We start from the raw sequence: 25,640 nt of genomic DNA on the forward strand, positions 1-25,640 counted from the left end.
TGTGACTTGTGCTCTGCTAGGCCACGGGAAATTCAGTGTAAATCCAAGTTACTCCAGCCCCTGCTGAAAGAGAAACCAGAGCAGTAGATGCATAGGAAGCTGTTTGTGTGTATCAGCTCTTGGCAATGCCCCATTTTGCTATTACTGGATACGTGAGGGGGTCTCCAGAGCAAGCCAGAGGCCCAGTTTGAAAGCTGCTGCTTGTCACGAAGAGCGTGGGTCACGGTGAGGTCTTGTCTTGTCGAACACAGCTGCTGTGCGCGCTGGGTTTCCCCCATGGCTAAATCTGTTTTTTTTCTCAATTCCACCCAGATTCGCTACAAGGAGGAGTTTGAGAAGAACAAGGGAAAAGGCTTCAGCGTGGTGGCTGACACCCCGGAGCTGCAGAGAATCAAAAAGACTCAGGATCAGATCAGCAACGTGAGTAGCCTCTGATCTCCGTGCCCGGTATCGCTGTGCCCTTCCTCCTGGGCCTGCGAGGAAGCCGGCTCCCTTCCAAAAGGAGGAGACCTGTGTCCGAGGTGGGTGGCAGGTTGTGCTGCATCCCGCACCCTCCATCCACGTCCAGGTGCTGGTTCCGTGGCAGGTGATAAGATGTGCGTGGATGGGTGGATGCTGCCATGGGGAGAGGAGGATGCGCTCGCGTAGCCGCTGCGTCAGGCTGGGAGCTTCTCCCCTTCCCAAGCTCAGCCCTGTACTGCGGGCATTGTGGCACGGGAGCTCGATAACATGCCTTCAGCAGCATGCAGAGGGTTAATTCACCTTTCGCTGACAGTGAAAGTCGTGTTTGTTCCTTATCATACGGCCGGGAGCTGTTGCAAAACCCGGCCTAGCAGCCGGCAGGGCTGGGGGCTGGTTCCTCGCTCACCGTGAAGCCTGCCCCCAGAGATGCAGCTGAGCATGAGAAAACTCTCGGGTTTGGGTTTCCCCTCGGACGGCTGCTGGGAGCTCCCTGCCCCCTTTGGGGTCTGCGGTGCCCAGAGCAGGACCCTGTGGGACAGAGCCTGGGAGTGGGGCAGGCACCGAGCTCCCCCCAGCCCCTCCTGTCCCGACACCCAGCCCACCTCCTCCTTCCTCGCAGCCCCCCGGACACAATGTGCCTCGGCTCTGGGGTGCAGCCTCGGGAGCTCCTCCATCCTTACCAAGTGTCTCTGTCTCGGGGACAAGGCCGTGGTGGGAGCTGCTGGCTGCCCCCAGGGGAGCAGGGTCTGGGCTTGCAGCAGTGTGCAGGGGGAAGGTTTTGTGCCTGCGCCCCACGAGGGAGCGCTGCTCGAAGGAGCTCCACGCGTGCACAAACACAGAAATGCCCGGCGGGCCGGGAGGGGGTTGTTTATTCCCTCGCCTTTTGATCTCATTGTGCAGTTCTCTGGCAAGCGCTGCTCGCTCCCTGGGGAGCTGCAGGGTGTAATCTGCGCTCGAACCCCACAACAGCGCAGGCCTGGGAAGGGTCCCCTGGGGAAAAGGACCTGGCCGGCAGATTTCCCCTGGGGGCCGCTTCTCGGTGGGCTCTGAGCCAGGGCCGTGCAGCCCTTCCACCCTCTGTGGAGTGGGGCTGTGGTGTTCTCCTTTCCGAGGGACGCTGGGGAGGGTTTGGGGTGTTCAATACCAGCAGGACGAGGGGTTACGGCTGCTGCGGGCAACCCCGAGGGGCTGCTCAGCCCCATTCTCCCCCTCCCGGCCATGGAGCGGTTCTGAGCTGCTTCCCCAGGGGCCGCTGGCTGCCAGCCTGGGGTGGCAGTGACCCACTTAGCGCAGGCGTGGGAACAGCCCCACTCCCTGCACAAAGCCTGGCTCCGCGGGCAGGGTTTTAATCCGAAGGGTGAGCGAGCAGCTGGGCTCACACGGGCAGCGGAGGGGCTGCGCGGCGGGGCAGCAGCGGCGTGAACGTCTCTGCAGCAAGGTGCCCCCCACCACCCTCTGCACATCAGGAAACCCTCCTGGAAATGGGGCTGTGCAAAGGCTGAGCCCGTGCCTCTGATGCTGGAAGGTGCTGTCCCAAAGGTGTGGGAAAGCCTGCAGTGGGAAAGCCTGGGGTATTTCAGGTAGAGACATCTGGGAGCAGGTATTAGGAGTGGTACCTCCACGCCACAGGCTGCACCTGGCTGTGGGTTGCGGATTTGCACAACTGACTCGGTGCGTGCAGAGCGGAATTCCTAAAGCTCCACGCTCCTGCGGTGTGGGGGCTTGGGAGCCTGGTCCTGAATCTCACCCACGCCTGAAAACTCGATGTATCCCACCCATGGGATCCTGAAACCTCCTTTCTCTGGGCAGAGAGGAGGACTCTCCTGGTGTCTCAGACCGCCTGCTCCTCCCCGCAGACCTTGGTGCACGTCCCCCTCTGGGCGATTCTCTGCCTGCTGCTGCGGTCGGGGCGAGGAGGAGCGCTGCGCTCAGGCTGACCCAGTCATGGTGCTCGTGCAGCCATGCTGCCCTCAGAGGCAAACAGCAGTGAGCTGGGAGCAGCTGAAGGACACTCCTGGCACCAAAGGGCTGCAGGAACTGCTGCCGTCCCTGGGGGACCGAGGCCAGCACAGGGGCAGCACTGCAGAGCTGCCCAGGCTGCGCTCTGACCTCTTCTTTCTCTTCTGCCCCTGCAGATAAAGTACCATGAAGAGTTTGAGAGGAGCAGGATGGGCCCCAGCCCCAGCGAGGGTGCCGAGATGGAGCGCAGGAACTCCCAGGAAAGCACCAATTACCGGAGACCCGCAGAGCAGCAGCAGCAGCCGTCTCATCACGTCCAGCCCAGCAACCCAGGTAGGGCGCAGGGCTCCAGGAAAGGCTGGCAGCTCTGCTCTGCTCCAGCCCTGTCGGCTGCTAGAGCCTTGTACTCCCTTGCAGGGGGCTTTGTGTGCCCCCTGAACCCCAGCGCCCAGCCGCAGCTCTGGCTGACAGCCCCAGTCCTTCCTTCCCAGTCTACCAGCAGCAGCAGCAGATGTCGTCTCAGTCCTACGGCTACAAGGAGCCCGCGGCACCAGCCTCTACACAGCGCAACGCTCCTTCTGGAGGCGGGGTGAGTACAGCCCAGGCTCCACAGCGCCCACCCCGCCACCGCCTTCCATCCCCTGAGGGTCAGGGCTTGCTGCTGGGAAGCTGCTCCCTGTGCCCGCAGGCTGTGCTGGGGAGGAGCAGTTTGGAAGGTGCCCGTAGGTGCCGTGCTGGGTGCCGGGCTCCTGCTTGCCGTGGCTCTTCCTGGCACCAGCATCCTTTGGTGGTGCCCAGTGAGGACCTCCTGGGTCCGGCATAGCTCCCGCGGGGGCTCGGTGGGACTCCGTGCCCTGGGACCCTCCAGGAGCCAGCCCCGTGCCCACTGACCTCTCTCTCCCACAGAAGCGTTTCCGCGCTGTCTACGACTACAACGCAGCCGACGAAGACGAGGTCTCCTTCCAGGACGGCGACACCATCATCAACGTGCAGCAGATCGATGACGGGTGGATGTACGGCACGGTGGAGCGCACGGGCGACACGGGCATGCTCCCCGCCAACTACGTGGAGGCCATCTGAGCCGCGGGAGGGGACGGGGCACGCGGCCCCCCCGCCGAGCCCCCGGCCCGCGCCAGCCCCAGTGTGTGTGTGTGCGTCTCCCTCCCTCCCACCCAGCACCCCTTCTCCAGCGTGCTCTGCCGCTGCCTGCCGGAGCCGCGGGCTGACATCTCGGTTTCTTTGTGTTTCTGCAGCCGCCTCTGGTTTCTCTTGCCAATTTAGCTTTGTTCTCGCTCTGTCGGGACTGAGGGACTGTCTGCAAGGGATGTTGGGGGCTCAGGAGACCAAACGGCCATCGCTTTCCTTCTCCCTCAGTCTCCCCCCTCTCTAGCCTTCCGGAGGGGCTGGGGCACCCATGCCAGCCGGGGCCCCCCTCCCAGGTGCTCGGGCAGTTACTGGCTGGGGGAAGCAGCCAAGTCGCTGGGAGCTGGTGCAGAGGGAGGAGCAGACCCTCTGCTGGGACCAAATCCCCCCACCTTGCACCAGGACGGGCCAGGCAGGGAGAAGGGCAGGGAGGGATGCTCGTTCTGAGGGCTGACGGGGGGGGGGGGATGAGCTGGCAGCCTCCACCCTGTGCTGCTCTTGCTCTGGCTCACCCCGTTGCTTCTCCCAGCTCCGGTTTGGTGTTTCCATCCAGCCTTCTCTCTCTTCAGTCCTCACAACGTTGCAAACCAGAAGAACGTTTGTGGTTAAAGTCGTAAATGAGCTCTGTCTTTCTTGGGATTCAGAGCGGCTGCTCTGGCCAGCCCTGGGCGCTGCTCCTGCCTCGGGGCCTGGCTGCCTTGTCCCAGCTCCCCCCTTCCTCCGGGCCCCACGGGGCCGAGCAGGGGCCAAGCTGCTGCAGGGGCCGGGGAACCGCAGGGCTCCGGGGGCTGGCACGGGGCTGGGCCGTGCTGGCAGCACCGCGCCACCTGGGCCTCGTGTCCCCCCTGTGGCTCCCTATGTGGTCCTGCGTGCCGGGGGCAGCCTCTTCCTCTGTCAGCAGATCCACCCGGACCCTTCCTGCTTTTCTTTTGCTGCTGCGGAGCTTTTGGGACCCTCCTGAGCCCTCCACACGCTGGGCAGATGGTCTGGGGAGGCAGCAGGATCAGCCCCCATCCCCTGTGCCTCTTCTGGGCCGAGCGTGAAAGATTTTCCCCCTCTGCCACCGTGCTGGGGAGCATCCTGGGGACTGTCCCCCCCGGCGGCCCAGCCCTGAGTGGCAGAGGCAGAGATGGGTTTGGCACCCCAGACCCCCACGCCGTCCCCACCTCTCACTGGTCCCCAGCGGTGGTGGCTTTTGGGGCCACCACTGACTTGGGATCGCATCACGGACCAAAATTTCAAAGCACATCCTTGTCCCCTTCTCCTTTGGGCTGCGGAGGTCCTGGGGCTGAGCAGGGACGGGTATAACTGGAAGCCTGTGCGCAGGGAGGGAGGAGCGAGGAGCTCCTGCCCCGAGGGACTCGAGGGACCAAAATGGCTGAGTTCAGACATTCCTTGGCTCCATCTGGGGCCACGTCCCTGGGGATGGCCTCACGGAGTGGGAGAGGACCCCGTGCCTCCTGCTTGCAGTCCCCTTTCTCAAAGCACACAGGGTTGCAGGGTTGGGGTGACCGGAGACGGGGTTTGGGGCACAGCGGGGCCAGAGACCCACAGCAGGGTGTGAGCGGGGAGAGGCGAACGTCTTGCTCCTGGCTCGTTTCCCAGCTGGCTGCAACGGGAGGAGAAGCGTGGCCGGGGTTCCTGGCACTGCCATCCATCCCTTTGGGGACCCCAGAGGCAGCCGGGGTGGGCTTCACGGGATGGGAATCCCGGTCGGTGCTAAAACGAGCGAGCCCGAGGGTAGGGGAGAGGGGATGGCGGGGGCGGAGGAGCCCGCGTCTCTCCCTGCTCACCCTGTTCTTAATCACGTTCTTGTCTGGGAATGGGGGGATGTGTCAATGTGAATAAACCGTTTTTTAATGGACCAAATAACACAGGTGATTACGTTTTGGTATACAGACCTTTTTTTAATGCTACCTGGAAACCATTGTCCTAAGTCTCCCTGCCCCTGCCCTGCCCCTTCTCCCCAGCCATGGGAAACAAACCTCTTACTGCTTGATTTCTGCCTTTTCTCTCAACTTATGCACTTTTTTGCCTTTTTCATAGCTGAAAAGCACCTAAACCTGTATTTAAAATAAATAAATAAATAAAATGATTAAAAAAAATTAAAAGCTAAATTGCTTCTCATCATGTGTAAAATAGACCTCATCCATCTTTGCTTCCCCGGTTGCATCTCGGTGCTGAGCTTAGAACGTGTTTTCTTCCAGATCCGTTGCTTGATTGGGGTTTGTCCTTGTGTACTCCTTCCCCTCGGGTTGAGCATCCATGAATAAAACATTATTTGGCCTTTTTAACCAAACTGTCAAATGAAACATACCAATTGATTCTCCTTCCTGGTTTACTCAAAAATAAAAGTATAATTTTTACCTGCCGATTGTGCTGGAGTTTAATTGTGGTTGCTTTTCTGTCCGTTTTCCATCCGTTCTCTTGCTCCCCTGGGACACGGGGGGGCCTTGGGGCAGGGGAAGGCTGTGGGTGCCGGGGTCCTTGTCTCTGCCTGGCTGGGGTGGGAACGCCGCTGTCACTGGGCGCAGCTTCTTGAGGCCAGGCGTGTGCTTGATGTTTGGGGGGGGCTCCCTGAGCATAGGGACAGTCAGATGCCACCCGGAGAGCACCCAGGGCCACAACGGGGACCCACAAAGGCAACATTCCCTTGCTATTGCTGTCAGGGGAGTGTGGAGAAACCCTCAGGGGGCAGAGGTACAGCAATGCCTCCCCACTGGCCAGCCCATTTTGGGGTCTTGCCATCAGAGGCCAAGTGCCCCATTACAACGTGGGTTTAGGATCTCCTTGGGTTCAGCCCAGAGACCCAACCTGGGGGCACACGGCTCCCCTGTGGGCAGCACGGTGCTGGCACCGCGTCCCGGCTTCTCCTGCCCTCCTGGGGAAGCTGCAGGACGCGGTCTGCAGGCCGTCCCCAGCCCCTTCCCCACGGAGGGGAAAGCCCCCGCTGGAGTGGAAGGGCTGAGCCTGGCTGGGGACGTGGTGCTGGGTCCCCCCCGGCTCCGCCAGGCTCCATACACAGGAGCAGCTGGTGATGGCTCAGCTCGGCTGCTGCAGCCTCCCAAGGTGGGGTTTTCAACAGCCCCAGTGTTTAGTCATGGGAGGAAAAAAAACCTTGAAGGTGAGTGAAGGCTGCTATTCGCATCCACAGCACGAGATGAAAAAATAAAAATAAGGCTCCATGGCTGTTGCTGCTCACTGGCAGCCACATCGCTTAAAACAGCACCGACGCAGGTGTTCAGACACAGAGCAAAGGATGCTACAAGGATGCTACAGCCTCCTGGCCCGGGGGAGCTGGGCTCCAAAAGGTGAGCACTCAGAGCGGTCCCAGGCGATCGACATCAGCTTTGGGAGAAGGAGGCTCATTGTTGCTCTGTCCCCCGAAGTCTGGGCCCTTTCGGACACATTCCCATTGGCACCCCCAGAAATGAAGCAGCAGTTTGGGCAGAAACAAGCAGGGGCAAAACAATCCCGCTGCAGGCAGCTGGTGCCTCCAGGGAACCCGATGCGCGCTGCGTGAGCGCTCCTCCACCCGTACAAGGCTGAAGCCCCATCTGACCGCGCGCGTTCATCCCTTTATCATCCGCCTGGCTTCTGGCGAGCGGCTCAGTCAGCTCGGCGTCATCTCCATCCCGAGCGGGGCCGGGGACGGCGAGCAACAGCCGCGGCTGTGCCGAGCATCCCCGTGCTGCTGCGCCCAGCAGGAAGCCCCGGCAGCCCCCGCCCCGCCAGCTGCTCGCTCACCATGCTGGATATTTTCATCCTGATGTTCTTTGCCATCGTCGGCCTGGTGATCCTCTCCTACATCATTTACATGCTCTAGAGCGATGCTGGGGGAGAGGCAGCTCAGCATCAGCCTGGCGAGCAGCACGCGGCGCAGGTGAGACGTCTGCGACTCGTCCGGCCAGGCTTTGATTCCTGGGGAGGGACGTGGCTGGGGGGAGAGGGGAGGAGGGTTGTAATTTGTTTATTATTGCCGTTGGCTCCTGCTCCCCCTGCCTGGCTGCAGCAGCCGGGCTGACGGCCCCAGTGCAGCCTTTTCCTGCTGGGTGCCGGCAGGAGGGCACCGGCGTTGGGTTTCGAGGCAGGCCACAACGCGCCGGCCATTGCGCGGCCGCTGCTTGCTCCCTGCGGGGGCTCCTCGGCCCCTTCCCGCGCGGAAACGCCGCGCTCCTTCCCCTCCTGCAACGTGGGCCTGCGGCTTTTGTCCCCACGAGGGGGAGAAACAGAACAGAGCTGGGGAGATGCAAGGAGCGATCTGGGTTGCATCATTGTAGAGGAGCTGGGGGGGGGTCTTGGTGCCCCCCATAAGCAGCTGGCGGGGGCTCCCTGTGCTCGTGGGTTTTTTGGGGGGGGGGGGGGGAGGCTGCTGCTCCCTGTGCGTGCTCGTGCTGTCGCCCCCCCCCCCCCCCATCCCCATGCCTGCCCCCCCATCCCAGGGCGCAGCTCACACAAGCATCTCCTTTCTCTCCCACAGCCGCCACCCGGCCCCGCTCGCTCGGATCCTTCTGGAAAAGTGTCAGCCCTCGCAAGCGAGCGGCTTCCCACGCTGGAGGAGGGAGCAGCACGGGGTCGGCACTGCTGGGGGGGCTGAGGGGGTGAAGGAGGGGAGATGGGGTGGCGGGGGGACGCCGCACATCCACTGCCCCACCGAGGGATGCTCCTGGGAGGGAGGCGAAGGGTCCTGACCCCCCCCAACGTGGGTTGGCCCCTTGGGATGAGTGCTTCCAAGGTCCAGGATCTGGGTTCTGTTTTGGAAAGCACTTGGGTTTTTTTTTGTGGAAAACGATCAAGGAGATGAAATAAAAAGGAGGAATGATGCAGGAGGAGATTAGTGCGCCTGTGGTGTTGGCCATACTGAAATGCACCTCCCGCTGCCCCCGAGGGCAAACCCTGTTCCTCGGGGAGGTGCCGGGCGTCCTGCAGGCCGTGGGAAGGACATGGAGGTGGCAAAACCACACCGAGATCTCTGCATGCCCCGGCACGAGGGCAGCCACAGCAGAGGTGTCAGGGTCCCTGACCCAGCCCAGAGGGTGCCCAAGCGGCCGCGCCGGGGCTCAGCCTCCCTCGGGTGCCCCTCATCCCCCCAAGGTCTCCGTTCATCTCAACGCACAAAAGGAACGTTTTTAATCCGATGGAAATTTCTGTGGGATGGAAAGACCGTTTCAGAGCTTCATTTTCCCCAGCTTTGAGAGGTCTGGGAAGGTATTGGGGCACCCACAGGATTTTTTCCTGTCCTTTTATGAAGCCCCGCACCGAGCCCCGCTGCGTGTGTCAGCCTCCTAGAAGACAAGGTTTTCACACACCTGGCCTCTCCCAGAACACCTTTTCCTTGTAAGCAATAAACACCTGAAACACCTCCAATGGGGAAAGCTGCTCGTGCCTCACCCCTCACCCACGGCACCAGCACGGGTGGGTGGGAGAGGACAGGGCCCAGTGCGGGTGCAGGGGCAGCGCAGGCACCCACGGGCGCGCTGGAGCTGGTAGGTGAGACTTTTGGGTGAATGAGCTAAAGAAAGGAGAGGGGTTGTGGAGTCGGGAATGCTGGATGCGGTCAGTGCTGCCAGCTGCATACGCGGCTGGTTTCCTGTTAGAAAAACTCCCAGAGAAACGCGAGGTTGGTGACTTTGCCTGTGGCTCCCAGGGCGGTCTCAGCGCCGCGGCCTCAGCCCCAGCCACCCTGCAATGCTAGAGCAGCTTCTCCTCGCTCCACACCAAATATAGTCGAAAACCAGAAGCCTGAAATATTCTGGGAGGAATTTCTTCAAACATAAGTCATGTTCTCGATAAGCTCCGCTTCGTGAGTTGGTATCTGATGTCAACATCTGCAGTGATTAAGAGAGGAGTGAGTAAGGAGGAATGCGTGGAATGGAAACTCAGCTGAGTGTGAAACCAGGAACAATAATTTTCTCTTCCTCTGAGCGCTCCGCTCGCCTCGGAGGGCCTTACGAACCAGCCAGCTATGCATAACAATCGCCCCACATCAACCAGCTCGGTGCTGGGACCAGCAGCTGCTCTGCAAGGTGTGAGGGCTGAGCAGGGCTGGAGAGGTGCCTGCGGACAGACGGACGGCCATGGCAGACACAGGACAGCCGGAGAAGTGCGGGTACAGTCCTCCAGTCCTCCGCAGCTCCAGCTGCGGTCGGGATCGGTCCTGGTCTGACCAGGGCAGTACCGGCACAGGGGGAATTTTGCTTCTCATCCCAGCAGGGTGTTGTTGGCTCCCCATGACCGCAGTTAAAAATCAGTGGCGGAGGAAGAAGCACCAGGTTCTCCAGTGTCACTGTCACCACTCCAGCTGTGTGGCCTGGGGCTCCCCACCTGGATGCCGTTAGCCCAGCGGTGTTTAATTGCGGGAGGTGACCAGGTGGTGATACTGCAAAGCGTGGCTGCGGGGATGGCTGCAGGTGTTGTCTTCCAGTTCAGACAAATCTGGTTCGGGAAGTACCGTTCCGGTGGGTCCGAGCTTTGATCCTTCGGGAAGGAAAGTCCTTGTCTGGTGGAAGTGTTGGCGCTTGTATGAACACTACAGAAATCCGATACTAACGCCAAACACTTGCTGAGCTATTGTGTATGTAAGAAAAAGAGCAGTGACTAATAATAACTAATAAAGCCATCAATAATTCACATCTGGCAGCTACATAAAACTCACATTCCTGAAGGATCTGCTGCAAGAGCGAGCTAGTGCTGGCAGAGCTGACATTTCATCTTTGTCTACTGCTGCCAGTGAATCAAAGAACTTACTTTTCCCATATCGCTGTGCTCGCATAATGGCACTCCTTGTGATGGGCTGAAATTTATCACCGCTGTACTCGGTCCTGGGAGCAGAGACACACGCTGGCAGGGAACCTCCACCCGTCCTGTGGCTCTTTGTGTCACTGCACGGCAGAGCAGCATCACACGCGAGAAACACAATGGGCCGAGGAGATGTGGTGGATGAAGGCTCTGCTCCATTATTTTGAATTTCATCTGCTGAGGTTATTTATTGGTAGCGAGTGCTGCTTGCAAGGGGAGGGATGGTAACGAGCTGGGCTGGAGCATTCCGCCTCAGCTGCTTCTTGGCTACGTTTCCCTGCCGCTCTGTGCACCGCAAGTCTGTTTTCCCTCGTATTTTGAGATCATTAGTGATCGGTTTGGGGGCATTCAGTTCACTGAGAGGGTTTCAGAGAAAGAATCTTGCATTTTGCTCACTTCACTAATTGTAAGTAGCTACAGCACAATTGTGGTACTGCAGCATGCTCGCCCATATATCCTTCCAACAGCTAGAAAAAAGGGATGTTAGGAGCAACTGCTAGCAGGCACGCCTGCTCCCAGGGAAAGGTTTCACCTCTGCCATCTACCGGCACACCACAAAGATCCTCAGCAGATTTACTTCCCGTATCCAGTCCTGAATGTAGACAAATCCTGTCTGTAATTGTATATTCAAAAAATGTCGCAGGAATTTTTAACATGCAAACTTCCCAGCAAATCATCACAGGGTTGTTGTCAGCTCATTACTGATGAAATCAAGTGAGGGCAGCTGAGATAAATTGGTATCACTTCAGCTGCTTCCAGCAGTTGAAGACTGGCTTTCAAAAGCTCAACATAGGTATCCACAGCTAGAGTTTAGTCCTAAAGGAACGCTAAAACATCTGGAAAGTCATTCAGGTGGAGAAGAAGAGTATTTGATAATATGAAGAAAATAGCCATATTGCAAACAATGCACAGTAAAGTAAGTGGCTTTTATTACGTATTACGTATTTTTGTTTTGAAGGCAATGTAGCAGAAAATCAAAGGTTTTTGTAAGTAGCAAACATTTATATACGTTACTGAAATGGTGACCTTAGCCTATGTGTATTTATTTAACTTGTCTTCAACTTAGCAAAGTCCTATGAAAGGCAAATACACTTCAACAGTTCAGTTACTACAGCAGGTGGGGAGAGGGATTTGAAGTTTCTTCTGCTTTATTGGTTAAAAGGCACCTGGAGTTTGAAGGAAAAGAAAAATCAAACTACTTAATCAAAACAGTTAAATTGCTTTCACGAATCAACTCTTTCTGCCAAAATTGAACATACAATCTATAGAGCACTTCTGTCACAGACTGTAAAAGTTAGTGAGAGAGAGACCCAGGCAAACTGGAAAAAATGTAGCTGTGCTTCTCTAATTACGGCTGTCTTTTTTTTTTCTCCTTGGATTCCCAAGAGAAAACAAAATTAAAAGATCAAAATGTTTTTGGTTCTGACCTAAGATAACATTCTTTATTATGTGTATGTGCATCAAATATGAAAACCATGTTACTTTTATTGCATATGCAAACATACACAGTGGGAAAAGAATGCAGTTTATGTTCCCAAACCGAAGGCCCCCAGCCCGCTTCCTCAGCGCGTCTGAACACAGCCTCAGAGGAGCCTGACGTGCAAAACTCTGCTTTGAACACATAGAGGTCCCCCAGTACGTTCCATGAGCTCATTCAGCTGTTATGACATGTATGCCACTAGCTTCTCCTGCCGTCACTCCAGCTCTTACTGGGGTAGAAATTAGAGAAATAACCAGGCACCACTATGCAAATGTAAAAAAATAAAATAAAAATAAATAAAGGGAAAAGACATCCAGCGGGAGTAGAGCAAGAGTCTGTACAATTCAGAGCATCAAATAGTGTTGCTGTTGCTTCTCATGGTCAGGTACAGGATTTCCTTATGGAAGTTAGCTTGTGCATTTACAAGGTGAAACAAATTCAAAAAGCTGATGTCCTCTTCATCACGATCCCCTACAAGCACAGAAAAAAACAGTTAAGAATGGTCAGTGAAACTAAATGGCTTCTTTGAAGCTAAATCTTATTCAGTGTTTTCAACAGAGGCTGAATCAGCAACTTCTGCTTAGATTTACGAGGCATCAGCTACTGCACCTGATGGTAGGCCAGCTGTGGAATAACACAGGAGACTCTCTCCAAAATTCCTTCATCAGTTTGTCCAAAGATGGACAAGAACAATTGTGCATTAAGACAAAAATCTGTCCTAACTGAGCTGTACAGATTGCCAGCGTAATCGGTCTCAAGTTCTTATCAGGGCTGACAAGCTGTGGACAGGGAGCAACTGCAGCTTGTTGAGTTGAACAGGCTGGCTGGCAGCTGCTCAAAGCCTGTGTTTAGAGCAGCCCAAACGGGCTCAGGCCCAGTGCTCTGGTGGGACGTATTTTTAAAGGACTGTTGGTTTCACCATCTGTGGCCGTAGGAGTCTCTTAGTCCGAGTCTCTGCAACTCATCCCCACCCCAAGTGTATCTACCTGTTCTAGCATTTGTGGGCGAGTGTTCACACTGGCTGCTTGCACGTTCATTTCTACAAATAGTGCCTGCCCTGAAACTGCACCAGGGGATGCTTTTAACATCCCTTGAAAAGATGCAAACTGTACTTCAGGTGACAAGCCCAGATAAAACAAACACCTTTCCTGATTACAGTAATTGATCGATTGCTATATGTTGTCAAAAACTTCAAGCACTCCAGTATCCTTCTGCCTGGACAGGTAGGGATGGAGGGCAGGCTGTTATGCCACATCAGCTGTGTTGATTGATGTCTTGGTCAGTGCTAGCTCCTGATCAAAGTCCAGCAGGCTTACCGGACAGTACTGCCTGTAGCATGTCCATGATCATATGAGCAAAGGCGTTCTCCACGCTCTGCAGGAAGTTGTTTCTCTCCCCTGGAGTGCTGAAAACTTTGCAGACCTTCTGCATCATTTTTACTGCCCAGTCCATGCAGTACAGATCCTTCTCACAGACCTGACGTACACAGGAAATATTAGAACACACTCTTTGTGATGAGTATTACAATTTAAAAGGCAAGATTTAATCTCAGAATTAACTATTGATTCTAATGAATGACTGAATTTGTTGCAGGCATGCCCTGGAAAATTAAGGCTTGTTATGGGGACATGCAGGTTGTTTTTATTGTTGGCACGCTAACAAAGGAACTTCTCAGCCTTTTGCTAGTGGTACTTCTCCTCAGGAGTAGGCTTGCTACCTTGCAGAGATGTGTTGGACAGGGCCCAGAGGGCAAAAGAGAACGAAGACTCTTGTTGGACTAGTCATGGTTTGTAGGAGCAGATAGGGACGCAGTTTTCAAGTCTAAGAAAGCAAATCGGGGTGTAGAGAGACAAAAGGCCCCGCTCAGTAGAACTCACCAAAGCCAGGAAGACCACAAGTCTGGCTAACTCAAAAGCTCTTCCATTCACAGCTTTGCTGGCCATGAAAGTGAAGCAGATGTTGTTCCCACTCAGAATAAGAAGCCGAGCATTGTTCTCCATGAGCCACTCCCGGGGAACAACTTTGCAATAAAATAAAGACAATTTTAGTGATTTTTTTTCTTTTTAATTATTATTTTTTGAAAAGGAAGGAGTGCCATTAAAAACCATTCTGGAAGACGTGAATTTATAAATTGTTGGCTTTGGTAGCTAACCAGAACTTGTGAGGAGACACTCTGAAATACAGAGCGATGAAGTTACACAAGCAATTCTTACCAGCACTACAGTTAGAGCCCTTCACAATAGCTTCTATGATATGATCTCACCCAAAACAAACTTTCAGTGTAAACGTGAACATTGTTCTGTAGAATTTTGGTTAGAGCAAATATTGTTTGGCTTATCCAGCCTGGGCAATGTTTCCTTAATAATGGTTACACAAGATTTGAATTTTAAGGTTCTTCATAGATTCTTAAAATACTTCACAATGGGGAAAGCCTGAATTTATAACCAGTGCTGGGTTTCTTTCTTCCTCAGTTACTGCCTGACTTCCAAGTGTAATGACTTTTCCAGTTACACTTCAGCTACTGTAAGGAATATTGCAGTCAGTTTCCCAAGGCACCCGTGTGTCTGAAACACAATTATTGCCAGATTTGGAGGACATGAGCATATAATCCTATGGATTAGTGATAAAGGCAAAGACACACCTGACAGCTCATCCACAAGACTGATAACATCGTCTGCTGTCCATTCTCTAGCTTCCGTATCATACAGCAGTTTAATTGCATCTGCTAGACCTTTCAGACTGGTCTCATCTGTTGGTCCTTCTATCATTTTCTGCCAAACCACATGTCCTGAGCAATATTAATCACAACTGCTATTAAGTGACAAAGTAATATTTTTAAGCAAGGAAAGGTGCTAAACTGGGCCTTAAAGCAGAGTCAGGGGAGGGGAATTCAGGTAACATAACTCAGTCTCTGTGACAGTGAGATTTTTTTCCATCTGCTATTTAATAGGGACAGTAGTAGTTGCAGCATGAATCACAGAGTGTTTTAAAGGAACCCTGGTTTAACAGTTAAGTGAGAAAGGGGCTTTTCTTCAGAGAAGCAGATGCTTCTTTGAGGTGCATTCAAGCTAACTTTACCCTAAGTGCGGGAGAATAGAGGAAGAGCGGTGCCATTTCTTCACTTGAATTGTAACTTTATTTATTTATTTTTTGGTATATGAGTGTATATATATGTATGTGCACACAGAAAGGATATGTATTTTATATATATATATATGCACACACACATTGGTCAGGTCTGGTTAAGCAGGAGGATTTTTTTTCTAGGCAATACAATTACAGTTTATTTGCATAAAGTCCGTTTTTCAGAAATGCTGTATCCTACAGGGAAATCTCATTCCCAGGGAACAAACTTTGAAAATTAATCCCTGAAACTACTCACCGTCAAGGGAGGACACTGGCCCAAAGATGATATACAACAGGCGAGCTTGATTAACCATTGGCCACGGCTTTAAAATACGAGTCAACCAAAATGCAGAATCACTTCGATGAATCCAGTGGTTCAACAAAACACTACGACAGAATAACCTTATCCGCAGCTCCAGCTTCCGGGCACTTCCTGGGGTAAAAGAATGTAGATATAGCTCCATTAAGCCTTGCATAATACAGATAATCATTTTATAGGAAGAGAGAGAAGGGATTTCTTAAGGCTGCCCAGGAACATCTGAGGGGTTCATTAAATTCTCAGCTGTTACTTCCTGAGTTTGGCTCTTTTGAATACATTGCAGTAATTCAGGCCATAGATTCTGTCAATGCATCCTCTGGTACCTTTCTGTAGCATCTCATGTATGCATTCAAGGGCTCTCAGCTGTGTTTTTTCGGTTACTCTGATCTTTTCTCTTTGATGGCATCAGTAAGCGGCAATAGGAGGAAGTGTGTGAACAGCCATGTATAAAGTGTTCCACAGAAATGCCTGGTTCTGTGCTAGCTAACTTAAGAATTTATTGAGAGGCACGTGCCACTTCAGTGTTGTATTTCAGAAATATTGAACCTAACTTTTTACTGCATTTATATTTTTTTTGCCTTCCCATTGATTCACTAGCAGTGTTGTGCAGTAGGAGACATTCCAGTCCATGTTGCTGTTCTCTCCATATATAACTTATGCACTGGTTTGATAATGGAATAATAACATTTAAAACAAAACACACGATCTCAAGAAAACTTTCTTCACTATAGGATATGTGTCAAAGACAAAAGCACTTAGCTTTGCTTTTGGTGGAAAAAAAATGTATTTATCTATATGAAAGCAAAGTATTTAAAATGGCCACTTTCTGCATAATACTGGAGCTAACAACATACGTATGAGTCAGGAAAGGAGCAGTACCAAAAGGCTCAGCTGAGCTACAACGTTCTCAAATCTAGATGCATCTTGTTTGCAGTAATCAAGATCCATTTTCTGCCTTCTCCATGACAGTGCAGTTTGATTTTGTAGGACCTTTGTCTGCTTTGATGATTACCTGGTTTGCTGCTGACAACTGTCTGTACTTTACGGGGTAAATTGCTCAGTTCACAGAGGAAGTTAAAAACCCGGTGACACTCCAGTTCATCCCAGCCTGCTGTTAGGATCTGAGGATTACAAAAGAAAGGGGGCGAAATAGATGGATTGAGCCATAGATTTAGATCACAATGCAATTTTTCATATTAGATAAATTAAATCTGTCCTACAATTTATCAGAAGAACAGAAAGGGAAGATGGCATACCTAAAGTGTGGCTGCCAGCACAGCATCTCCCCGATGAGTGTAGGGAAACCATTATCTGCTACAGGAATGCTGTACGTTGTACCAGAGGACGTACTTAAGAATCAAAAGCCTCTAACAGTGTTCCACATTCAGGCCCAAGATCTTATTTTTTGAACCTTATGTGGAAAAGTACACAATAGTGTTTGCTACAAAGACAAATGTCCTGGCACAAGTAATTGTCTTATCCTTTGCTTCTAAACTAAGTGATCTCTCCTCTTGGTTTGTGAATTCGAAGCTGTGTAACAAAATGCTCCCCTTCTCCAATGTCTTCTTAGATAATAAATCACTAATCAAAATCCAGACTGCTTGGTAGTGAAATCCAGACCAAGGAATTCTCCAGAGTCAAATCAGCAACTTTAACAACCACAAAGGAAATTCAGAGAACTGAGTGAATAAATACCTCTTCCCCCCTCCCCAAACCTTAAAACAGTCTTAAACTTCTGAATATATTGCAAAACCACAGATTAATTTATAAAACTACTTTAATTTTCTTTTATATTTGTGATACTTGCCTTCTCTCCAGAGAGATACTATACCTGTAAAAATACCCCGTAGCACTGTAATCCTAAACAATGCAAAGGACTTGGACAGCCATTAAGTTTAAAGCAGGAAACCTATAAGCACAGAACATTAGTAACTTACTGTAACTGCCCATAAGGAAATTCCTGAGACTGAAGATACTCAGTACTCCTTGTGTACATTAATACTGATTATGGGCATTCAGAAGGAGTCCCTTTTCTTATTGTATAAGGCAACACGTTCAGTACGTATGTGATAGTTTAGCTTTAATTTCAAAACCAGGGTCGACTGGGTGGCCAAAAGGTATCTAAGAAGAGCAATGCTATTTGCGGGAGATTTAAATTTCTATGTAGAGCTGTGCTCTTCCACCACAATATTTCTAGTTATCCACAAACTGAAGAGAAGTTAACATCTGACCTTGGAATATGAGGCGGAAAATATTTTGGGGGAGAAGTGATATATTTTATTAGCCCAGCTGATGCATTTGGGGAAAGCAGGTTTGGGGCTAAGACTGATGTAACAAATCACCCCCAACTCTCCTCTCCATTCCAGATTTTCATCCTCCATCAGTTCCCTGATGTAACTCACCATGTAGTTACCACAAATAACTTGTTTAGCTCAACTGAGACAAGGGGGAAGAGGGAGAGATCTGTTCTGGGGTGGCAGAAGGGGATGTAAGAACTGCTTAAATCAGCATTGCTTCTCAGAAAAAAATCCCAGAAGAACAGCCTCATGTTCAATATGCTGGTTTAGGCTTTTTTTTATTAGTAGTAAGAAGAGACTGATTTCAAATCAATGAATTCATTATACTGTGGTAATAAACTCCAGCAAAGGGATTGTAAAAGACAATTCACTAAAAATTACCTTATAGAAATGTGACAGTTCAAAGCACTAGTGAAAGGAATGTGAACTTACTTCTGAGAGTATCTTGTGTATATACTTTAGCCTATCTTTTGTAGGTAATAGAAGTGTGCATCTTTTAAGCAACAATCCTGTGAACAAAATGAACACACACACAAATATGAGTACGCATACACGGCACGTGCACTTCTGAATTACCTTAAGCATTCACATCACGTGCATGTGATGCATTTCTCACCAGTGAGAAAAAGATGCTAAGGCAAAAAGAGCGGCACATAACAGTGAGCTGTGCTTTGTAGAAGAGATGTATGCTTTGTAGCAGGGGTACCTTTTACAAAAGGAATGCTGTCAGAAAGTATGTAAGCTTCCTACAGCATAGCTTGTTTGTTATGTTGTCTTAGAGTCTCTATTAGTCACAACTAATCCCTATTAAAATAACTATATTGCTTTTAGAATTACAGCTGTTAAAAATATTGGAAATAAACGTTGCTTGTTGCACCTTTTTTAACAGTCCCCCAGGGAACCCCGCTTTTCCTTTACATCATGGAAAGCTGAGCTTCCAAAATTTTTTCAAGATAACCACATGCTCTAAAAAGCAAATATTCTAAACTCTGTTAATGTAAAACATAGCTAAGAGGTAAAATTATTTTCCTATACAGGGCTGAAATGGTATGTGTTTAGGATGTCAAAGTCTGGAGTTCATTATAGTGTGGAACAGCTGTTTGTTAAGAAGCATTTTTTTTCTAAACTATTATGAAAATGGGTTAACAGCTTGCTCTTCAAAAACTTCTACCAGGATAATATATAGAGCGAGCTTGTTAATTAATCAAACAAATCCATAGAAAATCTGCTACTTTTCTTCCTGAACTGTCAGTCTCTCCAGAAATACATAACTTCTCCAATGTCAAAAAGTACTTTATACATTTACCGTGGTTCTAAATTGACTCTTTCCTTAGAAGTGTGTTAACATTCTTCCATGACAGACATAATTTATTTATCAGCCTAGGACATGGTCCAAAGCTCAGTAAAGTCAATTTTCTGTTGACTAGGTTAGACTTTGGAGAGAACTCCCTGAAGAACAGTTGAAACTGTTAAGACAATGCAGTTGCAAATAGGAATACAGCCATCAGTTTGGGGAAAAAATATGCTGAGTTAAAAGGGTTGAGCAAAATGTACTTACCCCTGGTTTTGCACAGCAAAATCCCCTCTGTGCTGAAGGTCAGTGCCACAATCAGTTATAACTCAAGTCCATTTTAAACAATGACTGAAATTTTGACCCCATTACAAGTAATGGAAGATTTTACCATGCACTAGAGTGCAGCCAGACTCCTCTAAGTTTAAGTGAGATTTATGTATTACATAGACTCTGTGCAGGCTCTCTGAACAGGAATGAATTTTTCCCATTGAGTCCAGTCTTTCCTGCTGTAAAGTAAATATTGATTTTGTAACTGATCTCTTAAGAAAAACATTTTCTTGAGCCTTCCACTGATGAGATAGATATTGCCAATGATCTATATATTTTAAATATGTCATGTTTTTTATTACTAGGCCTAGACTACAGTGATGGGTTCACACCTATATTTAAATAACAAGTTGTCATTTCATATGTGGTTACTACAATGCCAAAATCAATTTAGATTTTTTTTTAAACAGTTTCAAAGTATCAGGTTTAATTTTAAAAACAAAACAAACGCTAAAATTATTTTAAGATACCCCAAAACCTACATGGATTGCTTATAATAAGATGTCTTTATAGTCTAAATGACTGCAACAGTATTCCTCTACTTTGTGTATACCTTTATTTAATGTCTTAAGTTCAAACCATACCTCTACCTATAATTCTGCATCTAACCATGGCACCATTTTATTTCCCTGTCAAATAAACTCAACGTTTTTTAATCAGCTAGATAACAGTTAATTGATATGGATCAAATTAAGATTTAATTTAATTTGTTTCTGATTGATTAATGCTTATTGTTGGTGGGTGAAAAAAAATTCAGCCTTCTAGATGCATAAGAATGTTCCTTTTCTGAGTGATGGGCTGAATGAGTTAGAATCAGTCTTTTAAAAATTAGTAAAAAAAAAAAAGTTAGAAAGCAAAGAGTTTCTAATATGAAGATGTACAGCGTTCTTCATTACCACCAACCCTATGTTATTGTGATCTGGGTTTCTATTATGTTATGCCAAAAGAGGTCTGAAAAAGAGAACAATTGAATCTTTCCATCCAGAAGGAGTTATACCATGACAGCCAAAGTGCAGGCATTTCCACATAAGTGAGAGGAGAATGTGTTCTTCATGCTCATTTCAGCCTTTGAACTCTGATACACGGCTGCCAAGGGGAATGCTGATCAGTGACAACTGTGATAACATTTTCACGATGAGCATGCTTCTTTTCTAAGAAGCGGAATGTGATCTGCAATACATCTCCAGTAGGCTATCAGGCTTTCTGATGGAAATGCTTGTTGGTCATTTTAGAGCTAGACTGCGTTTAAGTACTGCAGCTACATTTCCCAGACTGAGGAATGCAAGCTAGTCCAGAGTGATACATGAAGGCAGTCTGAACAGCCAAATTCCTTAGCTAGTGTGGGGCCTGGGAGTCTTGGTTTCTGCTGCAGTTTCCAGTTGTGGTGTCCAAATAAACTAAATTTGGAAAAACCTACTACTGAGAACTGATCCAGTTCCTCTGCTCAAACCCTGCTTTCCATTTACTATGAAAAAATAAAAAATAAACATGGATGAGGCAGAACATACATTATTTTCTCCAAAACTAAATGGTTTTGGAATCATTTCAAGCAATACCACTCCCCTCCGATTTAATGGTATTTGAGTAGGCCGTTTGACATGGGGAGGAACTTTAATCTTAGAGGGAGTTGCACAAATGTTTTGGGCCATACCCTCAGCATTTTACCAATCAATGCATATAACAGAAGAAACCTTTTAACCAAGTTTGGTTCTCCTGTAATTGTTACCATTTGCATTAAAGGATCACCTAGAGATCTGTAGTGCTCTAATATATAGGATCCGTCTCTCTTGCCAGGTAGCTCAATGTTATGAAAGTCTTGCAATAACAGCCTTCGGTTTCCTGATGGGGTTGAGATGTAAGTAATAAGGCGGTTGCTGATGGTTTTTGACACCATGCACAGCATGCTGATATCCTTCACTGCAAAAGCAAAATTCAGTATGCATGTAAATTTTTACTGCAAGAAAAATGCTGATCAGTAGTCAATAATTTTATCTTACTTCAAAAATAGGTCAAGAAATAATAACAATAATAAAGTATTACTGTTTATCTCCTTTGCCAGCAGACAGTGATTATTATAAATGTATAGATCTAAGGAATACTTTTCACATAATAGGCAAAAAGAACTTCAGATAGTCTGCAATTATAAATTATTTTTGGTCATGTGGTTCTTCATACATTAAAATTCAGAGAATAAGTCACATAAAATGACTACTATCTAAAAGGTAAAACGTTTTAAATAATAATGTATTTTTCTAAATGGAAAACTTTTGTGGTAATTTTCAGATATTTGAAGTAATACCTTTCTTATTAGATTCTCACCTGAGAAATAATTCAATAGCATTTGAAAGATTTCTAATGGACTTATTATATTCTCACCTGAGAGATAATTCAATAGCATTTGAAATATCTCTAATGGCAATGTTTTAAAATATCCAAGTGTTGACAGAGATTGGGGATCTGTATCCATGACTTCGCAGTGCTGTCTGGAGTGACGGTTACTGCGTCTGTATTTCTGGTTAGGAATCAGGGTGTAGCTGGTCCTTGCAGTGGATGTCATTGTTCTGTTAGTCTCATCAATTCATTCTGGAGAGAAAACAGGGAGAGAAACTTCTTCCTACAGCATCTAGCATGGCTTAATTTCATATAACAACTACGGGTGTGATATACAAATGATATAACGTCGCCATCTCAAAAAATTCAGTGACACAAGTTTTCCCAAAATGAAGGTCTGAAAAGTAAAGAGTTTTAAAAGAACAATAAATATGTTTTTATGATTTACCTTCTGGTTTCTAGTCTCTAGAGTAGGTACACTTCATGTTGTCAAACAACGAGACTCACTACATCTTAAAAAAAATTAACTGAGATTTTTCACACTATTTTTTGATTCCAGAAGATGAGGCTTCAGGGAAAATGCCAAAGAGAATGAGTGCTGCAGTATAATTACAAGAGCTGGCAGCACTGGTAGTAACACAACTGGAATCTGTCCAAGCTGCACTGCAACATCTCTGTTACTATCAGCGGGAAATACACTCAGAGAATAGACCTCATTGTTTCAAATATTAAAAATTTACAAAAATTACAGAAAACAAGTTCCAAACATCCTTCATATTTATTGCTAAAGCACGCAAGCCAGGCCTCTCTAATATGCCACTGAGCAAAATTGCCACATCCACAATGGAAGCACTGTTTATACCGACAACTGGAAGAATATGGGGCACTTCCTTACCCGTGTTACAAACTGGTTTGGCTGACTGGTGCTTGTGCACTGTTTAGAGTGCATTCCTTACATTGAGATGTTAGGAAGTTGTACTTTGGCGGAAGCATTTTTAGTTTAGGTATGTTATTATTCTAGCTAGCTAAGGAAGCTTATACTTTAAACTTTCCCAATGCTCATGAGCAAATGTGACTGCTCCTAGAATGAGTGTTTCATTTGGCTCTTACACTACTTAAGCAAGAGACAGAAAATTGATGTAACCGTCAAGAATCCTTTAAGAACTTTCCAGAAATCACCCATAGATAAACACACAGTTATATGAAAAAATGTTTATCTTTTAAAAGAAAAGAAAGCATGGTCTGAAAATCAGTGGAAGTTTTATACACACAACTGTGGATTCAAAACAACTTAAATTCCAGGTCTTGTGTAAAATATGCAAAGTAGCTCCAGTCCTGTTTAGAAACAGGGCGCCACTAAATTTTGTTCAAGATAGGCTAAATCTGCTACCTATTTCTGATTCTTACTTTAGAAATAAAGTTGTAATCCTATGTTACTTTCTTTTCTTCCTCTGTTTCCCTTACTGTCTTTAAGAGGACTATACTTCAATAATTTATGGCATCTTTAAGTGTTTTCTGAAAAGCTTGCCTTGGGTCTGCATAGGGCCGGGGGGGAGGGAATACTTCAACACAAGGGAAGTTTTCAGAAGTAATCAGCCAATTCCAGTCTGTTTCTATTCAACTTGACTGAAGTTGGATTGACTACCATTATTGTAACTTAGAGCAGGGCTAGATAAAGTTAATGTAAATAAAAATGAGTACAAGCAGGAAGTTTCATAGGCCAAAGCTTAGAGACCTTACTGAAAGCTCCCATTTGCTTCCTCTCTGACTTAATGTGTTTTTTATTTCTTAGGGAGTTCCGCCAGAACAGTGCAAGGGACTGTGCACCTCCATCTGCTTCTGGGACACCACTTGTTTAGAGAACTGCTTAATCAAGACTGGAAATTGAAAGGTAAACGTTAAATATTTAACTAGCTGAACCCATAACACTAGCCAGGAAGGGTCATCTTATTTGTTGCTATAAACTGATTTGTTTACAAGCCAGAAAGCATCAACTTTCAGTCTTCTATACAATGTTTCTTATCCTTAAGCAGTCGCTAAATTCCTGCTAATTGATGCACTTTTGTCCTGATCAGTATTTTTCTGAGTATGTGTTACCATTTGGCAAACATTTATTACAAAAGGTTGTTTACTTTGGAGATTGGTTTGGAGCATTTCTGTTTCCTTTCCTCATCACAAATTGCATAAACGAATCTCTTCAAATATTAACAGGAATTTTCCCTTTTTCCTTGTCAACACACACAAAAACGTACAAGTTCAAGTGAGGAATGACAAACCTCAGGGCACCCAGCACAGCCACGGAGTACATAAATACTTGCTACCCCGTGCCTACACCAACAATTTACAGGAAGCGTATTTATATTTGTAAATACTTGTTACCCCATGGCCTACACCGACAATTTACAGGAAGCGTATTTATATTTGTGCTGAAGGTTCTAACATTGGGTTGGTAGTTCAAACCAGACCCATAAACATCTAAATCTGTGTATAACTGTGATGAGAAAGCATAGTTCAGGGAACCCCAATCCTGCTGCTGATGGTGACGGGGATTTCTGTGTTGTGAGGGATTGCTGGTTTGGGCTCATCCCTTTGGGAATTCCTCAGAGGGGAAATGCCAACGTCTGATTCTTTTGGCAAAGACTGGGCTGCACGTGCTGCTCGGGCGGCAGCGCTGGATGGAACGGTTTATATTTGGCCTTTTACCTGTGCTTTTGTGTCAGATTTAGTGGGGCTGTGAGGGATCCTTAGGCCAAATGACAAGCCCCGTGCACCCCGCTAGGCCGCATTCCTCTCTGTTCTCTGGATCCGCTCTCACATGCAGCCCTCCAAAATGCGGGTTAGCTGCCTGAAAACAGGGACCTGCACCTCTGCACCCATGTCCAGTTAATAGAGAAGGCCACGCAGTCTGTACCTACCCACAGGACTTTATGAGCTCCGTTTTACCTCACGGAAATGCCTTCCCCACACGCACTCCGGGGTTAGGCCGCCGCCAGGCTGCCTGAGGGGAGCGGGCAAAGGAACGGAGGCAGCGGCGGGTGAGCAGGCCCTGCCGCCTGCGATGAACACCGTGCGTGTCCTGGAGGGAAAAGGAAACACTGAAATTATTTTTTTTTATTTATTTATTATTTAAAACATAACTGATTTTATTTCAGTCAAACATCACCACCTCCTTTACTTGAGTTCAAAGGTGGGACTGGGCAGGGTTATGCACGCAGCAAGATGCACACACACACAGGGGCACACCTATGGCTGTGTGTTTTGGTCAGGAGCCGAACTGTTTGTAAACCCAGCGCAAAGATGATCAGTTTCGGGGCGGTGGTTATCAATGGGGCGGTGATTATCAGGGGCGATGGCTGCTGCAGTAAAAGCAGCAACAGATGTTTTGGAGGGAACAAATTACTGCGTCACTTCATTTCAGCCGTATTTCAAAAGTATTAATAATAATTCCTCCCTTCCTGTCTGTGTGGTGTGGGAATTATTAGCACAAATTATTGCGCTAATTGGCTTGCGATAATTATTTTCCCGCCTTTTTCCCTGCTGCCCCTTTCAGCAGGAAGCCGCAGGCTCGGGGCTCGCCTTTCCCACCTACTTGTCCCCACCCCCTTTTGAATATTCAATGAGACTGTTATATTACCACGCCCCCTCATGAATAACCAACTGTTGTGGGGTGTGAGGCCTGTGGTCATGGCATGGGCAGGTGGTGAATGTTAGGGCGCCCACACGGCTGTGGGTGTTGTGTGCATGTTGCTGTCATAGAATCATAGAATCATTAAGGTTGGAAAAGGCCTTCTAGACCATCTGGTCCAACTGTCCCCTACCACCAATGTCACCACTAACCATGTCCCCAAGCACCTCATCCAACCTTTCCTTGAACACCCCCAGGGACCGTGACTCCACCACCTCCCTGGGCAACCCGTCCTAATGCATGACTACTCAATCTGAGAATAAATGTCTCCTAATTTCCAACCTGAACCTCCCCTGCCGCAACCTGAGGCCATTCTCTCTACTCCTATCACTAGTTACCTGTGAGAAGATGCTGACCCCCAGCTTCCCGTCACTTGTGTTACCGCACAGCCCCGATGCCATGCAAAGTTGTTCCCACCA

At 48.5% G+C, this 25,640-nt stretch overlaps 2 protein-coding genes across 4 annotated transcripts in view; one reads left to right on the plus strand and one right to left on the minus strand.

Moving 5' to 3' along the window:
* LASP1 (LIM and SH3 protein 1) overlaps positions 1–5,936 on the plus strand; it is a 30,601-nt gene extending 24,665 nt beyond the window's left edge. For 2 of the 3 annotated variants that reach the window (XM_035569865.2, XM_035569866.2), the window contains 4 exons: positions 313–420; positions 2,598–2,754; positions 2,913–3,010; positions 3,328–5,936. In XM_035569865.2, the coding sequence (XP_035425758.1) occupies positions 313–420; positions 2,598–2,754; positions 2,913–3,010; positions 3,328–3,501 (537 nt within the window). In that variant the 3' untranslated portion in view covers positions 3,502–5,936. Of the gene's footprint in view, positions 1–312; positions 421–2,597; positions 3,011–3,327 lie in introns of all 3 variants that reach the window. The other variant, XM_035569864.2, reaches the window with a different exon arrangement.
* Positions 5,937–8,518: 2,582 nt separating this feature from the next.
* On the minus strand, positions 8,519–21,762 carry FBXO47 (F-box protein 47). Its single transcript, XM_050715561.1, has 10 exons — positions 21,582–21,762; positions 20,952–21,122; positions 18,017–18,093; positions 17,119–17,196; positions 16,300–16,408; positions 15,225–15,401; positions 14,484–14,630; positions 13,720–13,862; positions 13,159–13,318; positions 8,519–12,313 (listed from the first exon to the last, which is right to left on the minus strand). Exons 1-10 carry the CDS (start codon positions 21,760–21,762, stop codon positions 12,195–12,197), a joined length of 1,362 nt encoding a protein of 453 aa, XP_050571518.1. The 3' UTR covers positions 8,519–12,194.
* Positions 21,763–25,640: the final 3,878 nt, after the last annotated feature.

Source organism: Cygnus atratus, chromosome 25 (genome assembly GCF_013377495.2).
Source record: "Cygnus atratus isolate AKBS03 ecotype Queensland, Australia chromosome 25, CAtr_DNAZoo_HiC_assembly, whole genome shotgun sequence".
NCBI classification, from domain to species: domain Eukaryota; kingdom Metazoa; phylum Chordata; class Aves; order Anseriformes; family Anatidae; genus Cygnus; species Cygnus atratus.

Bases quoted from the DNA above. Each gene is read 5' to 3' on its own strand.
- FBXO47 (XM_050715561.1), bottom strand. From the start codon at position 21,762: ATGACATCCACTGCAAGGACCAGCTACACCCTGATTCCTAACCAGAAA. The intron at 21,123-21,581 runs GTGAGAATATAA...TTGCTTTTGCAG, and splicing joins GCTATTGAATTATCTCTCAG to TGAAGGATATCAGCATGCTG. The intron at 13,863-14,483 runs GTGTGTCTTTGC...TTTATTGCAAAG, and splicing joins TCTTGTGGATGAGCTGTCAG to TTGTTCCCCGGGAGTGGCTC.